This window comes from Xenopus laevis, chromosome 3L (assembly GCF_017654675.1).
Source record: "Xenopus laevis strain J_2021 chromosome 3L, Xenopus_laevis_v10.1, whole genome shotgun sequence".
Taxonomy (NCBI): domain Eukaryota; kingdom Metazoa; phylum Chordata; class Amphibia; order Anura; family Pipidae; genus Xenopus; species Xenopus laevis.
This window is the reverse complement of record NC_054375.1, coordinates 138,417,707-138,436,596: the sequence shown is the minus strand read 5'-3', so window position 1 is coordinate 138,436,596 and position 18,890 is coordinate 138,417,707. Positions and strand designations below refer to the sequence as shown.

Below are 18,890 nucleotides of genomic sequence, written 5' to 3'. Positions count from 1 at the left end.
CATCAAGAGAGTGCTGAGAGTATGTGTATGCATGTATGTATATATATATATATATATATGTGTGTGTGTATGCATGGTCTTATGACAACAGCAATGGATGCAGACTGGGCCTTTGTGTATGTGTCTAGATGTTGTACAGTCTCGCATTGTCTTCTGTCTTTTGTTCTCCACGCAGCTCATGTGCCTGGATTCTTATCACACATTTGGAAAATAGAAAGCCAATTATCAGTAATTTGCTGTGCAATTTCCCGTTCCCATTCTTAGCGCATGCTTGCTATGAATCTGAGTGACTTTAATATGTAGTGGAAATCCACAGCTTCTGAACATAACAAGGAACAGTCGATTGAGTGTAAATGCGTATTTTTTTTAGCCGGCCTAAAATGTTCTAAAGCCTCTGCGGAATTCAGATATTTTTCAAGTGATGCAATTTATCTGACATATTAATAAGTTATGTGTCATAGCTTAAAGGGATACTATCATCATTTATTACCCTTCTTTTTAACTCCTCTTGTAAGTCTGTAGTTTCTTTAATACAGTTTTAAATTACTTATCATAGTCATATCATTGCTTTAAACTCTGTGAAGCAATTTAATTAGGCTCTGTCTCTGTCTCTCAGGTCACTGATAATGGCAGGCATGTAGGGCAACCAGAAATCACGGGCCCCGTACAACAACATTTTCTGGGGCCACTGGTCCCTGCCCAGCCCCCAAGTCCTACCCCAGATCCCGCCCACCCCACACCACAGGCTTAACAATAGAAAAACACATTGGTGTTCAGTGGAACTTACCTTAGGCTTCTTTCGCGGCTAGAGTATTTTCACAGCTTCAGGACTTGAACTTCAGGTCTTTTTGTGGCTTCAGGACTTTTAGTGCCTTCGGGACTTGAACTTCGGGTCTTTTCGTGGCTTCGGGTCTTTTCGTGACTTCAGGACTTGAATTTCGGGTCGTTTTGTGGCTTCAGGTCTTTTCGTGACTTCAGGTCTTTTAGTGCCTTCAGCTCTGTTCGCGGGTTCTGGTCTTTTTGCGCCTTTTCAGGCCACGGCCCTGAAACTTTGCTGTAATACCCTAAAGTGTACAATAAAGGCATTTTCATTTAAACTGATTTGTGGTGCTGTAGTTATGCTTTAGTTCTCCTTTAAGTCACAAGGGTGAAGGAAAATAGAGAAGACTTGGTAGGGTGGAGGATGGGAGTGGGGAGAGCAGTGTATTTTGCTCATGTATGGCCAACTTTACTGCCCATCTATAACAAATATTTACCTTTCAAGAATATTTTTTTTTTTTTTTTTTTTTAGGTATTCTAACATAATATAACCAATTCCAATAGCACCACAAGTCCCTCCTTCTTTATTCCCATACCTCCCTTCTTCTCTTGGACCTCTTATCCATGTTCAGATTCTGTGTGTCCCTGTTACATGACTTCATGCCCTGCTCTCTCTGTTTCTTCTCCACTATAACTATCATTCCCCATGTCTGTACTCCTCTCCAAAGATGTCCTCCCGCATGTCTCCCGCCACTCACCTTTGTGGGCTGTGTATAGTGCCTCCTCCATGCTTGGCTACTAGTCCCCTGCCCCCTCCCACTGCTCCTACATTAGTCATGTGGAGCTATAAACAGCACAAAATAGATTCAAAGGAATGTCAACCCAAAAACATTTTTTTTTGCCTAATAGAAAACCTAATTCTAAGCAACACTGTACATTCATTGCAAATGATCTGTGTTTTTGTAAGTTATTAGTACATGTATTGCTATTGAAATCAGTGTCGGTCCCTGTCTATTCTCTGTCCTGCTGGCTAAGACTGTTGATACAATGTAAGACAAGGCAGCTGATTAAAGGAGAACTAAACCTTAAAAATGAATATGCCTAAAACTGCCATGTTTTATATACAGAACTTATTGCACCAGCTTAAAGTTTCAGCTTGTCAATAGCAGCAATGATCCAGGACTTCAAACTTGTCACAGGGGGTCACCATCTTGGAAAGTGTCTGTGACACTCACATGCTCAGTGGGCTCTGAGCAGCTGTTGAGAAGCTAAGCTTAGGGGCCGTCAATAATTATCAAGCAGAAAATCTCCCTGAATCTCCTCGTGTGAACTAACCCTTATATTGTGACATTTCTATTCTATGTGTACTGTATATTGTGAGTGGGTCCCTAAGCTCAGTAAGTGACAGCAGCACAGAGCATGTGCAGTGAATCAGCAGAAAAGAAGATGGGGAGCTACTGGGGCATCTTTGGAGACACAGATCTTTAGAACCTCCCCACAGCATTATATTAATTTGAGAGATCTGAAAGTTACCAGTGTCTATGTACTGCTAACTTCAAATCTGAACAAATGCTCCACGTGGGAGGGGATGGGAACCATTGGCTCTTGGGAGAGCAAAGGGTTACAATCTGCCACCGCTAGGTTTGGAAGCTTCTCTGGCCGGAGTTGTTGATATCTCACGGAGCTGTAACAATAAACAGGATGGAGGCCCGGCTAGTGGTTACCTGCCCATAATTATAGATACTGTGGGCACATGGAATAGGATGAGACAGTGCTAGGAATAAACAGAGCGGAAGTGCCAGTCTGATTGCCAGGGAACTGACTGTGTGTCTCTAACAGGGCTTGTGGCACAACAAACATAATATAAAAGGGAAAAGTCCCCTCTGTTATATGTATATATATAAGGTTACTTAAAGGGGAACTATCATGAAAATGAACATTTAATACAAGTTTCATCATACTGAATCAATTAAATATTCTGCATCATTTCTGAAATAATCAAGTTTATGTTCACTATCCCTCTCTCAGCATCTGTTTCTCTTCATTCTGTCTTCATGCAGCAGTTGGGTGTCAGATATTCATTGACAGTTAGATCCAATATATCTTATAGGGGGGCTCCTTTTACCTAGAAGATGTATCAGAGCTCACTCTATTAAAATCATCAGACATCCTGTCTCTCTACATGCAGGATTTGTGCAAAAGGCAGTTATTTTGTTAGATTTTGTTTGTACTGGAATCAGGATAGTGAACATAAACTTGATTATTTCAGAAACGATGCAGAATAGTTAAATGATTGTATTTACAAAGTTTCTCATTTCTGTATGTTGAAGCTATCAAATTTTAATTTTTGTGATAGTTCACCTAAGGGAGACTGTACAGATCAACATAGAAGTCATTGCATAGTAGTAATAAATGCACAACATAATATCATGGGAATGTTTGACATGGAGAAACAATACCATTTGTTGCTGACAATGTTATTAACAATAATGATAGCCAATGAGTGTTTAGCATTTTATGGTTTTATGCAATTATGTTAAAGAACATGGATATCTGATTGGTTACCCAGGGTTACTAAACCTGGAATGTCTCTGTTACTACTTCCTCCCCCCCATCTTTCATAGAACATTTCTTATTTATTTGCATGGGAAGCATATGCAGGATGGTCACACTTACTAGAGATCACACCTGCTCATTGTTACTCATGTAATTCAACAAATGTAGCTGTTTCCAGGCTGTAAAGCACCAGTAAGAGAGATTAATAGGAGAAAGCAATGGTGGGTTTAAAGGACATGTAATCCCACTATGCAAAAATGTAATCACTGAAGAGCCTCTTTGAAATCTCTATATTCCTGCCACTCTGGTTATTGAATTGTTAATAGTAAGGCTGCAGCATTCCCTTAATCACTTAGGATTCCTTCTACTCCTCTAACCAACTCAGCCCCTCCTTCTGGAATTTCCTTTGGCTGTTGGCTCATGAGCATGCTCAGTCCTTCTCAACTCAGATGAATAAACACACCCTCAGTCTAACAGCCAATGAAGAGATGGCATTGCTGGTTCCCATAGAAACTCTGCTCTAGCTGTCTCATCCTATTTTTAAGGTGCTGAGACTACACCCAGTATGCAACCCCTGGTACGTTTATTGCGTCACAACGTTTCGGGGGCGTGGCCCCTTCGTCAGGTGATTTTAGCTTTGTGTGCCAGCCTGTTTTGCTTTCTTCAAGTTTACTTTGGGAGGGCCGTCTCCCTGAAGAGCTGTGCACCAAGCGTGACCGTGCAGAAAGGGCCTGAGTGTGCACGTGATTTTCTATAGAACTACACCCAGTATGCCATAGCTTTTAGGGACACAGGAACACAGTATCAGAAGCCTTTAGCACATAGAGATTTATTTCACACTTAGCATTTTTGCACACCTAAAGTCATTTATCTCTCTTTTTTCCTAAGGAATCTGTTCAAGGGTGGACCTAAGAAGCAGATTGTCCCAAAGACTGTAAGTACTTCTCTTTCTGGTCCAGTGCAGTAAAGATGCCTCTGTAGTTGCCTCAGAATTAGAGGGTTGTTACTGGGGGCTGACAGACTCCAAAAGTTTGCAGTGACCATCAGAGAACATCATCTGAAAGGAAAAGACTTGGGGGTATATTTATCAAAGACTGAAGTTAAAGATCACCACAGTCCTCTAGCGTGAAATTCTGCCACTCTCCATTCATTTCTATGGGATTTTGAAAGGCGTATTTATCAAAGGATGAACTTTCACCCATTGATATATATATAATACTCTTTTAAAAATGCCATAAAATGAATGGAGAATGGCGGAATTTCACTCTAGAGGTCTGTGGAAGGGATGCACCGAATCCACTATTTTTGATTCGGCTGAACCCCCAAATCTGTGGAATACCGGACTGAATCCGAATCCTAATTTGCATATGCAAATTAGGGATGGGAAGGAGAAAACTTTTTTTACTTCCTTGTTTTGTGACACTCACGCAATTTCCCTCCCTGTCCCTAATTTGCATATGCTAATAAGGATTTGGCAGAAGGATTCGGCCGAATCCTGCTGAAAAAGGCTGAATACTGGCCGAATCCTGAACCGAATCCTGGATTCGGTGCATCCCTAGTCCGTGTTGATCTCTAACTTCACTCTTTGGTAAATATACCCCTTGGGCTGTGGCAAATATGTGCAGAAACAGCAATTTTGGATATATGGCTCTGAACTATTAGACTGTATCTTACAGCACTGCGAACTATGTTGGCGATATATAAATACATGTTAATAATAATGTTAATAATATCTGTGCTATAAAACCAGCAATTTCTGGATGTATAGTTGGCCAAAGGTACATAAAGGAGTGATTTGCATGTCTCTGCCCATAATACCTTATGTGAGAGTTAAACTTTCATTTTTGGTACTAAGGCAGTGTTCTGACATGAGGCAAGTGAATACCTTCTGTTTTCAGAAGGCTTTATGCTGCATTAAAGAAACAGAAACGCCAAAAAAATGTGTTTTATTTTTTTTTTTTTGAAGGGGTGGTTCACCTTTAAGGTAAATTTTATTATGTTATATAAAGGCCTAAGCAACTTTTCAATTGGTTTTCATTATCTATTTTTTATAGTTATTTGCCTATTTGCCATAACTAAAAAAACGCTACCCTACGTAGACTCCCTCCTCCCCCCCCCAGTTTAGCTACCCCCCCCCCTTGGGAAATGCCCCTAACTCTTTATTTACCCCTCGTGCAGATTCAGGAATCGGAGTTCACCACAGCCATCTTCCGGGTCTTCGTGTCTACTTCCTGCGCTTCGGCAATTTCCATCCAATTTGGCGCATGCGCAGTTGTCGCAAACCGGGAAATTGCTCCAACTGTGCATGCACCACTTCACCGGTCTCAGCTTACCGAAGACCCGAAAGATGGTTCCGGTGACTGCGATCCCTGAATCTGTGCCAAAGGGCATTTCCCAGGGGGGGGGGTGCAGCTTGGCTGGTGGAGGAGGAGGCAGGGGGTCTACGTAGGGTAGAGGGGTAGGGTTTTTTTTTTTTTATGGGTTGAATTCTCCTTTAATGTAAGAAAAAAGGCACAGGTTTGCATAACAAATAAACTGTGTAGAATACAATGGGATTCTACAGGACCTTTCTGCTATCTAGATTGCCGTCAGTCCCTTAGAACTTTGAATTGCACCAATACACACTGCATCAGAACTCTCTAGAACAGTGATCCCCAACCAGTAGCTCGCGAGCAACATGTTGCTCTCCAACCCCTTGGATGTTGCTCCCAGGAGGTGCTTATTTTTTGAATTCCAGGCTTGGTGGAAAGTTTTGGTTGTATAAAAACCAGGTTTACTGCCAAACAGAGCCTCAATGTAGGTTGATAATCCACATAGGGGCTACTAAATGGCCAATCACAGCACTTATTTGGCACCCCAAGAACATTTTTTATGCTAGCGTTGCTCCCCAACTTCTTTTACTTCTGTTGCTCACGGGTTCAAAAGGTTGGGGATCCCTGCTCTAGAAACTCCCACCTTGTTCTTGCCTGTTTGCTAAGAGTCTGCTATGCCTCCCTTGTATGTGGGAACTACAGAATGCAGGTTTGCCTAATCTGTATAGAAGGCTAAAACAGAGCTGCATGGATAGGTAAAAATTATTTTTGTACAGGAAAAAGGTAATACAGTATACACAGGGTACATAGATAAAACAGAAGAGATGGACGTAGGCAGCAGATTCAGGGCCCTATTTCTGTATCTTAATGATATTGGCCATATTTACACCTTGTTGTTATTTATTCCTCGCTGCCTTTCTTTACCTCCAGGTTGAAAGGGACTTTGAACGAGAATATGGCAAGCTCCAGCAGTAAGTATGATCCCGTGTTTTTCACTTGCTTCCCAGTGGATTCCCTCAATATTCATTGCTACTACTCACGTTAATTTACTTGCTTGTTGTATCATGTTCCTAAACACTGCATAGCTTTCTGTTTTCAAGGTGCACATCTATATATCACATCCCTGACTTTAGCCATTTTTTAATTACCCAGGACAACCTTTCCTCTCTTTTTTTTCCTCCTTTTCCTTATTTATATCCATCTCTTTCCTCACAGGTTGGAGGATCAGATCAAGAAACTACAGAAGGATATGAAGAAAAGTATTGAGGCAGATTTAGGTACAAATTACCTTTACTTCCCTAAACATTTTGATTTAGTAGGACTTTTCTTATAATGCTCCATACTCTCTCCTAGCAATGTCCAAGTCAGCGGTCAGGATCTCCTCTGATCTGTTGGGGAATCCCTTGTGTGAGCCAGATGTGGATTTCCTTCAGATGGTAACTGCACTAGACACAGCCATGAAACGTATGGATGCTTTCAACCAGGAAAAGGTATATTACTATGATTTTTATGGTGTCATTTTTATTCCTAAATTACACTACAAACAATTCATGCTACCATACACAATTTTTTCTTGAACCAACAAGTATATTTTGTTTTAGTTGTAATATTGGCGTTTAGGCAGCTGTCTCAGGTCATTTTGCCTGGTCATGTGCTCCACTATGGAACTGCTTTCTGACAGGCTATTGTTTCTCCTACTCAGTGGGTCATGGATTTTTACTATTGAGTGCTGTTCTTATATCTACCAGGCAGCTGTTATCTGGCTCCCTTCCCATTGTTATGCTGATGGGATGCTGGGGAGGGGGGAGAGGGTGATATCACTGAAGTGACTGAAGTTTATCAGAGTACAAGTCACGTGACTGAGGGCACCTGTGAAACTGACAATATACCTAGCGTATTCAGATTTCAAAATGGAAAATATGAAATAATCTGTGAAAAAACATGTTTTTCCAGTACAGTATCCCTTTAAATTGCATTGGACTGGGACTGAAAGCTTGCATTTTGGCTCACCAAAAAGCCAAAACTTCGCACTACACCTCCCCCCCCCCCACACACACACACACACCCTGATCCTTTAATTATCTCTCTACCTGTTGTGATTATATAATATATATTAATTTCTCTAGCATTATACTAATTTCAAGGTTAAGTGTCTCAAATGATTGATGTCTAGCTTATGTTTTATCTGTGTATCAGTAACTGTGCCTCCTTTCCTTCAGGTAAACCAGATCCAGAAGACTGTGATGGATCCTCTGAAGCGGTAAATCTTTAATACTCTATGCTCAAATTTAGGGTTAATTGGTGTCTTCTATAAATACACTGTATAGCCATAACTTTGAGCCATTCAATTAGACATGCTGCTGTTTGTATGACATCAGCCCAGTTTTATGAAATATGATATTTATGTTTTTTGCCGGCTGTATAGAAAGGTGTGTAGTCAGCTTTCTACTCTGGGATACGACCCGGGGACTCCCCACTAAATGGATACAGGTTTGGACCTTTCCTTAGTATGATCTACACTGTATTTGTTTGGAGCTTGGAAACCCCCAGCAAGTGTCATTGACATATGAAGGTTATGGTTAGTGCCTCACTAACTCAATCACTACTCACTACATATTCCACCCTAGTATCAGCTGTTGTTGTATTGTGTCTATCAGTAGCATCTGACTGCACAGTAGCCAGGCTGCCTTCTAATTGTTGTAAACATTTGCCAATCATTTTCTTTATCTTTGGGTGCCTCCCTAGGAAGGTTGTGGGCACAAGAGAAGTTGCTTTCTCAAATAGAAGGGAGCCGTGTTCCCTGTTCCAAGGCAAAAATGTACACCTTGTGCCAGACTTTTAAGGGGATTCCAGGTTACAGAGAGAGGGAGTCTTATAGCTGTGCTTGCAAATGGTCTTATCCACTGAGTGGGAAGTCCCCTGGGAAGTGACCACATTGTTGTGAGTAGGAGGCAATATTTTAATTAGGCTTCTCTTCTGAGCATTCGATAATCTGAGCCTGCACGTAAAAATGCACAACTCGGAGAGGCACGTTTATCAAAGGTCGAATTTAGAATTCATGTTTTTTGTTTTTTTTACACTAATAAATTCGAATATACTCGAAATTCGATTGAGGTGCTATTTAATGAAAAAAAATCGAATATCTAAAACTCGCACACATTTTACCGACTCGCAAACTCAAATTCAAATTGAATAAGACTAAACTCGGTTCAAGATTTTTCTTCGGAAAAAAATCCAATGTCAGGAAGGCTAGTAACATGTCCAAATTGGACCCTGGACCTCTGCACATTGTACCGACTAGAAAACTCAAATTCAAATTGAATAAGACTAAACTCGGTTAGAGTTTTTTCTCCGGAAAAAACTCCAATGTCAGGAAGGCTAGTAACATGTCCAAATTGGACCCTGGACCCCTCCACATTTTACCGTCTCGAAAACTCGAATTCAAATTGAATAAGACTAAACTCGGTTCAAGATTTTTCTCCGGAAAAAAATCCAATGTCAGGAAGGCTAGTACCATGTCCAAATTGGACCCTGGACATTTCCCATTGACTTATACATGAGCTTGACAGGTTTTAGGTGGCTAATATTTGAATTTGAAGGGCCAGTGTTTGATAAATCTAGAAATTCTAATTAAAATTCAAATCCAGTTTGGATAATTCACAATTCGAATTGGAGAGTTTTGACCATAAAAAAATAAGAATTTTCAATTTGACCTTTAATAAATCTGCCCCTTAATATCAGACTTTACCACCACCGTATATACAACTTTTTTGGGAAGCTTAACATTTTTTTGCAGGCATCGAGTGGCTTTTTATCTATGTTAATTACAAATTTAAAAGGCACACTAACTTCAAAAACTAATCGCATCTTCTCCCTTATGGTAAAAACTGATTGAGTGGGTGACCATTTCCCTAATATACAGTACTTGTGTGATGAATTCAACTAGTGGCCAGTTGCCTGGACTGACAAAGTTTAAGGGCACACTAAAATGATCTTTACTTAATATCACACAGCATCCTTTTGGTTTCTAATACAGGCTGTGAGCAAACTTGGGTTGGGGCATTGTCTAGATCGGTGATCCCCAACCAATGTTTCTCTCCAACCCCTTGGATGTTACTCCCAGTGGCCTCAAAGCAGGTGATTATTTTTGAATTCCAGGCTTGGAGGCAAGTTTTGGCTGCATAAAAACCAGATGTACTGCCAAACAGATCCTCAATGTAGGTTGACAATCCACAAAGGGGCTACTAAATGGCTAATCACAGCCCTATTTTGGCAGGAACATTTTTCATGCATGTGTTGCTCTCCAACTCCTTTTACTTCTGAATGTTGCTCAAAGGTTCTAAAGGTTGAGGATACCTGGTCTAGATTTACCAAGTCAATTCTCTTACTTTAAGGTTCCTTTTGGTTCTAACTACTTACCCCTAGGTCTCCCTCCCAAGCCATGTTGCTGGGTAAAGATTTTAACTCAAGTCTAGGACAGTAAAACGTTAGCAGCAATATGGAGGATCATGGAAGAAAGGCAAAAAGCTAAAGCAGTAGGCTAATGGCATACATTGTGTTTTTGACATTGACACTACTGGAATGCATGGTTTATAGCTAGCAATACATTGATGTGAATGAGAGGCAAGCTGTTTGATTTCGGGCACATCTACTTGATGTAGATATTGCCCGATGGAACATTAGCATTGGTTAAGGCAGATTTAGAGTCAACTCTTATATAGAGGCAAAGGCCCGGAAAAAAGGATTATTGTTGTTTATTCCTCTCTTTCTAATTCCATCATTAGATACAATGGGAACATCTTTAAAAGTAGTTGAGATGCCCTTTAGGCTCCTTGCACATGAGACATAGTCTCTGACAAACCTGAATGACTTCCACCTGTTAACAGTTATGACATTTGGGTTTTTTTGGCACTGGTTAGGGGTGGATTCCAATAAACTAATGACATGGTCCTCAGCAAGATTCCGGCACAAAAATGTCTGGGGTGAATACTGTGCAATGAGCCTAAGTAATAACCTTGAAATATCCCTTGATATGGGTAAGGCTTGTATTTATATCCCTTACTTGGCTAGGAAAGAGAAACAAGATGAATACTTGAAGCAGTTTGTAAATTACTTTTTCTGTGTTCTGGCCCACAGGTATAGCAGTGTATTCCCATCCCTAAACATGGCGGTTAAGCGCAGGGAGCAGGCCCTTCAGGATTATAAACGACTTCAAACCAAGGTGGAGAAATACGAGGAAAAAGATAAAACTGGAGCAATGATCGCAAAGCTGCACCAGGTAAGATTTGGGATGTCAAAGGGAAGATCCCAAAAGCTCAGCATCCTAGAAAGAAACTGAGGATGTATTATGGGGCCAGTGAAAAGAAATGGTAGCAAGGAACTCTGACTAAGGAAATATTCCCTTTATACAAAGAAGGTTTATAGAATATTGGATATGTGAGCTATGAGCTCATAGTTTAATGTGTGTATAGCTACATCTTTCTAGATAATGGGTTTCTGCACTATAGATCCCATATTTGGCTGTATTTTTGGTGCATCCCTAGTTTTAGTACACACTATACATATTATATAGGAGCTTATTAGCTATGGTCAGCCTCGTGGCCCATACAACAAGCTCAACTGCATTTTTCATCTGAGCTTTGCCCTGCACTACTGGGACTGTTACTTAAGCTGTAACTAAAAGGGCCCTTGGTTGCAAGTTTTACATACAGTAAGTCATTGTGATCTCGAGGAGAATTGTAACAATAATGTGTCATTTGTGATTCTAGCCCAGTACATGGCAAACAAAATGAATGTGCTAGATAGGTACGCGAGTCATATTTCATTTATGCTAGAACTGAATCATGCTGATGCATGTTTTCGGGACCTTATTTAGTGTAGGAGCTAATCCCAGTTGTAACTCATCCAATTTACGTGCTTACTATGTATGCATGTCTGTCAGTGAGCCATGATTTAAGTCCATTATGTATATAATATGTTCATAAGTTGTTAGAGACTATCCCACTTGCCGTCATTAAAGAGACTAATCAGAATATTATTATATCAGAGTCACAGCTCTATGTAGCATTGCTTATGATGCCTCTATATGGCTTGTGCTGCTATACTAATGCAACAATGGCCGTAACAATCAGATCCTAAGATGAATGTTGGGACACAGGCCTACAAGCTTTCTCGGAACAGGGATTTTGTTCTGTTGCCAGATGTTGTAACATTTCAACCTTGATAAAAGGCCAATGCAATGAAACGTCTAAAGGTGGCCATACACTATAAGATCCGCTCGTTTGGTGAGATCGCCAAACGAGCGGATCTTTTCCCCGATATGCCACTAACGGCAGGGCTATATCGGGGTTAATCTGAACGTTCGGCCCTAAGGCCAACCGATGGGATTACGACGAGCGCAATGGGCTCCGACGGTCGGTCAGGAGAAAAATCAAACCTTCCCGATCGATATTGTGTCCAGATATATATATGGTCTGTCCGACTTTCTCCCAACCTTTCTGCTTTCAAGAAATCTCTTAAAACGCACTTCTTTTGAGAAGCCTACCCTCACTCTGCTTAACTACCAAATGCAACACCACATACAATACCACATTTCTCACCCACTTAATTCGATCTTGCCCACTCCCACACCTTGTGTATTATTCCCTTCCCTTTAGAGTGTATGCCTATGCATAGGGCCTTCCTCACCTTTTGTACTGGTATTGATTGTGATGTATGTAACTCCATATGTTCTATGTATAGAATTCATGTGATTTAGTTGTATAATCACATTTACTTTACAGTGCTACGCAATATGTTGGAGCTATATAAATACATGTTAATAATAATAAAATATCGATCGGAAAGACCCGTTGGAAGCCTCCATACACGGGCAGATTAGCTGTCAAATTGGTCTAAACAACCGATATCGGCAGCTTTATCTGCCCGTGTATGACCACCTTTAGCCGTGGGTTTTGGATAAATGATTTTTATCTTTTTATAAGACAGGAGAGGTGCTATTTGTTCTATAAAGTGCCAGATAGGTGTCATGAAAGGTAGATTTTTGGGAACAAGCCCTATACACATATTTGCATTTTATATTTAAACACATCAGTTAATAGTGCTGCTCCAGCAGAATTCTGCACTGAAATCCATTTCTCAAAAGAGAAAACCGATTTTTTGATATTTCATTTTGACATCTGACATGAGGCTAAAGCTGGCCATAGATGCAAAGATCCGATCGTACGAATCATCGTACGATCGGACTTTCCCATCTCCCGACCCGCCACTAACCATTCAGATCAAAGTCTTACCAGTCAGATTAGTTAAAGAACAGATCAGCAATGTTCTGCCCCTGACAGCAATCGTACGATATCTATGTCCAACCAAAGCTAGTGACAGTCTCCCACTGAAAATCGTACGATCAGCAATACACGCAGAGATATTATCGGCAGCCGACAGAAATTTTCTAACCTGTCCGATCGACCAAATGACTGATCTCCGCCGGACGAAAAATGTCGGCACTCTCCACACACGGTCCGAAAATCATACGAATCCTCGATTCATACGATCAGATCTTTGCGTCTATGGCCAGCTTAAAACAATATTGTCCATTTCCCAGATGCCCCCAGTCATGTGATTTGTGCTCTGATAAACTTCAGTCACTCTTTACTGCTGTACTGCAAGTTGGAGTGATATCACCCCCTCCCTTTCCCCCAGCAGCCTAATAACAGAACAATGTGAAGGTAACCAGATAGCAGCTCCCTAACACAAGATAACAGCTGCCTGTTAGATCTAAGAACAGCACTCAATAGTAAAATCCAGGTCCTACTGTGACAATTCAGTTGCATTAAGTAGGAGAAACAACAGCCTGCCAGGAAGCAGTTCCATCCTAAAGTGCTGGCTCTTTCTGAAAGCACATGACCAGGCAAAATAACCTGAGATAGCGCCTACACACCAATATTACAAAAAATACACTTATTGGTTCAGGAATTCAATTTTATATTGAAGATTGAATTTGCAGTGTAATTTAGAAATAAAAACTACACCATAAAAATCATGACTGAATCCCTTTAAATTCTAAGCTTCACCTATTCATCCAATCCTAATAATATGGGGTGGACCGAATTTATTTGGAAATGCATAATACAGAAATGTATATTCCTTCACATCTCAAGGTGCCAGAGCAGACATTAGTTGGCACCAAATAGAAGCAACTTTTCTGAGCCCTGCATACAGGAGGGCAGGAAGAATTTTACAAGGTGGCTTGTGCCACCAACTGACTTAAGGTTCCTGATAGGAGGAAAATGCCCTGGGTTGTCACATGGGATTTATGGCAAGCATAGACACCTATATGTATTATTTTGCAGTAAAACACTCTCTGAGCTAATTCTGTTCTCTCTAGGCTCGGGAAGAGCTGCGTCCTGTCCGTGACGACTTTGAGGCAAAAAATCACCAACTCTTGGACGAGATGCCAAAATTTTATAACAGCCGCACAGATTTCTTCAAACCCAGTTTCCAGTCACTGATCCGGGCACAGGTGAGGATGCTGTGATAAGTCATTCGCAACAGAACTCCAGAGATTTAAATTACTGATAAACAGAGAATCACAAAGCTTTAGGGTCCCCCCAAAAAAGGCTGACTTCTGTATACAGTGGAACCTTTGTTTTACATCCCACGTTTGTTTTCCCTCATTTTACGTAGTCATTTTGGGATCCCACCTATATATTATGCATAATACATTTCGCCGATTTTACATTTTCCTGGATTTTACACCATTTTTTTCTGGTCCCCTGAAAAATGTAAAAATGGGGGTTCTACTGTATTCATATAAAATAATACCTTATTAGCCTTTAATGCCTCATGTTGCAATATTTAATGTTGCGTAAAGGAAAACTATACCCCCAAAATGAATACTTGAGCAACAGATAGTTTATATCAAATTAAGTTGCATATTAAAGAATATTACCAAACTGGTATATGTATATGTATATGTAAGAAAATATTGCCCTTTTGCATCTATTGCCTTGAACCATCATTTTGCAATGGTCTCTGTGTTGCCTTAGAGATCGCCTGACCAGCAATACTACAATTTTAACTCTAAGTGTGGAAGCAAAAGACAGAACTCTGTCTGTTAATTGGCTCATGTGACCTAACAAGTGTAGTTTATTTGGTATGTTTGTGTGAATCATACGATCCCAGGGGGGCGGAACTTATTTTTTAAAATGCCAATTTTCTATTTATGATTACCAAATGGCACATACTACTAAAAAAGTATATTATTATTATTAAAATGGTTTATTTACATGAAGCAGGGTTTTACATATGAGTTGTTTTATGCAATATCTTTTTTATAGAGACTTATATTGTTTAAGGGTATAGTTTTCCTTTAACCCCTCTCATTTCTCCAAATAACCCCCCTTATAGTCTTCCATATAATTGCCTTGTAATTTTTTAGTTTCTCTTTAAGATCCTTATAACATCTCCTATTCCTTCATATAACCCCTTTGTACAACTTAGTTTATTGCACCATATAACCCCTCCTATGACTGCTCTACATAATTGTTATAATTCCTACTGTTGCTCTATATACCCCCTCCTTATAATATTTCTTATTGCTCTACTGTATATAGCCCCTATAACTCCTCCTATTTCTCCATATAAATTTTCTCTATAACACCTTCTGTTGTCTCATCTGTAGTTCCCTGCTAATCATTACAAATGAAACTTTTACAGGTAGTCTATTACACCGAGATGTCCCGAGTGTTTGGGGATCTGGCACAACAGGTGGACGAGGTGCAGTTATCTGATGCAGAGCGAGAGCAGGAGAATGAAGCCAGGCTGGCAGAGCTGCGTTCACTTTCCATAGTTGCAGACGACTGACCATTAAACCTCACTAACTTTCCATCTCTAAATTAATATAAACTGATAAAGAATGTTTAATCCTCAGGTAACTGTAAGCTAGGGCAGTCAGGCATGAGTAGTCCGTCCCATCTGAAAGAGCAATCGTTGCTTTTACTGACACTGTACTGTGTATAAGGGTATTTGTAATAGCAAAGGGTTGCTCAGCTGGTGATTGCTGCTACTTAGTGCCTGTTGCTCATATCTAACTTTGTTTCTCATTATGATGATTTCTGTAAATACTAAGAAGATGAAGGATTAGAAAACACTCACACAGAGAGAGCAGACTAAGGGTCAGGACACACAAGCAGATTCGGGGCAAATCGCCTCTTCTTCAGGGCGACAATCACCCCGAACTGCCTTTCACCTGCCCGCCGCCGGCTAAAATGAAAATCACCTGCTGCAATTCACACACGATGCTTCGTTTTCCAAAATCGCCCAAAGTTTCCTTGTGAGGCAGCTTCGGGCAACTTCGGAAAACGAAGCAGCGCGTGTGAATTGCAACAGGCAATTTTCATTTTAGCCGGCAGGGGGAAGGCAGTCCGGGGAGATTGACGCCCAGAAGAAGAGGCAATTTGCCACTGGGGCAACTAATCTCCCCAAATCTGCTCGTGTGGACTGGCCCTTACAGACATTGAAAGGTTAGCCTAACGTTATTAAAGTATTATATAGTATAAAGATGTTTGTTCCCATTAAAGCAGGCATGGATGATTGGAGTCGAGATGATGTTGAACTACAGCTTCCAGCACCTCTACTACAGACTTCTCCTGTCACTGGGTGCAGGGATTTGTATGTTAAAGGACATGTAAAGCCTACATTTTTCTACCATGTATATACGTTGGGCACATGTCACTATGATAAGTCATTCTTGAATTGGGCACTGTAATGGTTACTCTGAGCTCAGCTGAGGGGTTAGGATTTAAAAATAGGAGCAGACAACTAGAACAGAGTTTCTATGGCAACCAGCGATGCCATCTCTTCATTGGCTACTAGACTGGAGGGTGTGTTAATCAGAGCTGAGAAGAACTGAGCATGGTCATGAGCCAACAGCCAAAGGGGACAGAGTGGGTTAGTGGAGCAGAAGGAATTCTAAGTGATTAAGGGGATGCTGCAGCCTTACTGTTAACCTTTGAACAACCAGAGTGGCAGGTATTTAGAGATTTCAAAGAGGCTCTTCAGTGATTACATTTCTGCATGGTGGGTTTACATGTCCTTTAAAGGAATAGTTCAGTGTGAAAATAAAAACTGTGTAAATAGATAGGCTGTGCAAAATAAAAAATGTTTCTAATATAGTTAGTTAGCCAAATATGTAATATATAAAGACTGGAGTGAACAGATGTCTAATAAAACAGCCAGAATCCAACTTCCTGCTTTTCAGCTCTATAACTCTGAGTTAGTCAGCGACTTGAAGGGGGGCCACATGGTACATTTCTGTTCAGTGAGTTTGCAATTGATCCTCAGCATTCAGCTCAGATTCAAAAGCAACAGAAATGACCCATGTGGCCCCCCCTCAAGTCTTCGATTGGTTACTGCCTGGTAACCAGGGTAACCAGTCAGTGTAAACCAAGAGAGCTGAAAAGCAGGAAGTAGTGTATAGACTGACTGGTTATACATCAAATCACTCCAGCCTTTATACATTACATTTTTGGCTAACTAACTATATTAGAAACATGTTTTATTTTGCACAGACTATCTATTTGCCCAGTTTTTATTTTTACACTGTACAATTCCTTTAAACCCTCCATTGCTTTCTCCCATTAATCTCTGTTACTGGTGCTTTACAACCTCTTCAGTGATTACATTTTTGTGTGGGGGCTTTACATGTCCTTTAGAAAAATCCGGAGGGCCACATGGGCAAGACTAAATGCTTAAAATGTTAAGCTAAAGTAACTTAGAAGGTTTCTTATAATACGTTGCTGTTTGTAGCTGCAAAGCAGGGAGCAAAGGCGCCTCCTAGTAAAGTCATATGATGTGTAATCACACTAAAGTGCTATTACAAAGCCACTGAATCAGTGTTGGCTAAATTGTAGTTTGCATTGGTTTGTTGGAATTGTTGCTGTTGGGCTACTATTGGAGGGTTACTGGTTAGCCTTAATGATGTTATACATTAAATTGTATTGCCTAGGAATGTATTTCACTACTGCAAGTACCCTTACTTTGAAAGAGAGTGAGTTTGCTATATTCATGACAATTATTCTGTCTGACTAATTTTATTTGGGTAAGGAGAAACCATACGGATGGGTCATATAGAACACTAACTACAATGTAGCGTTTTTAATTGTCTATTATATTTAAAATGATTAATTAGCATAGAAAATAACCCATGGGTCTTATGGAGACTTCACAGGCGTTAGAGCAGATGTATATTGGCATAGTGTTCTTTTTTTGTAGGTAAAAAGACGGCATACATGGAATAGCTGGTAGTTGTTGTTTAGGACTGGGTAAAACAGTGTGCTAATTAATGAAATGGGGCCTGCAGAAAAGCAATTTGCTTGTCTCAGTGTTTACCAACATAGACTAAAAAATGTTTTTAAAGAAGAAGGAAAGTTACAGAGGCAATAGATTAGTCACAATAGTGTAAGATAGAATGCTATATTTAGCCTGTAGAATGCTTTACCATACAGCTCTAGAAGCTCTCTCTGTTTGTTTAGGATAGCAGCTGCCGTATTAGCTTGTCTGACGTCACTTCCTGTCTCAGTCTCTCCCTCCTCACTCGCAGGGGGGGCAAAGGCAAAGAGGAGCAAACTGAGCATGCTCAAGCCCTGCCCTTGAGGTTTAAGCTGAAAACAGGAAGTCTGATACAGAAGCCCATGAGTACACAATAGAAGGAAAGAAATGCTGTGTTTCTTTTGACCGAGGACTCAGAGCAGCATTACTTTGAGGGGTTACTGGTGTATTACTATAGACCTTTCTGATAAAGCTTACTTAATTTTAAGCTTTCCTTCTCCTTTAACTCCATTCTGTGCCTGGATCTCATTCCATGGGTGCTTACCTGTGTCACATTTCTGGGGAGAACTCCAATCCCATGGGTTATGTTCTTGAGCCTGTGAATGTCTGCAAGGGAATTGCGTTCTGCCCCCTGTGTATTAGAAGGCCACACGAATATCTTTACTGAGATATAGATGGTTCTATGTGCCTTAATATTTAGCACCTTAGAATCACAGATATCCGTGGCATCTACAAGTCTCAGGAATGGTCCATCTTCATGTAAATATGTTGAAACAGGTCTTTGGCTGCTCTGGGGAACACCATGATTCAGTAGTAGGTCAACCTGAATTCGGCCCTCAGGCAGCTTACAGACAGGTCATTGGAAATGTTCTCTTATTTCATTTTTGTTATTATTTATGTGTTCAGGGTTTCTAGGGCTGATGTGGAACAGATTTA

At 40.5% G+C, this 18,890-nt stretch overlaps 1 protein-coding gene across 1 annotated transcript in view; it reads left to right on the top strand.

Annotated features, from left to right (window-relative positions):
• The window catches only part of bin3.L (bridging integrator 3 L homeolog), a 28,154-nt gene extending 12,644 nt beyond the window's left edge, over nucleotides 1–15,510 (top strand). The window contains exons 2-9 of the mRNA NM_001095301.1: nucleotides 4,204–4,249; nucleotides 6,558–6,598; nucleotides 6,843–6,904; nucleotides 6,981–7,117; nucleotides 7,847–7,887; nucleotides 10,764–10,905; nucleotides 14,011–14,145; nucleotides 15,342–15,510. Of these exons, the coding sequence (NP_001088770.1) occupies nucleotides 4,204–4,249; nucleotides 6,558–6,598; nucleotides 6,843–6,904; nucleotides 6,981–7,117; nucleotides 7,847–7,887; nucleotides 10,764–10,905; nucleotides 14,011–14,145; nucleotides 15,342–15,488 (751 nt within the window). The 3' untranslated portion in view covers nucleotides 15,489–15,510. The remainder of the gene's footprint in view (nucleotides 1–4,203; nucleotides 4,250–6,557; nucleotides 6,599–6,842; nucleotides 6,905–6,980; nucleotides 7,118–7,846; nucleotides 7,888–10,763; nucleotides 10,906–14,010; nucleotides 14,146–15,341) is intronic.
• Nucleotides 15,511–18,890: the final 3,380 nt, after the last annotated feature.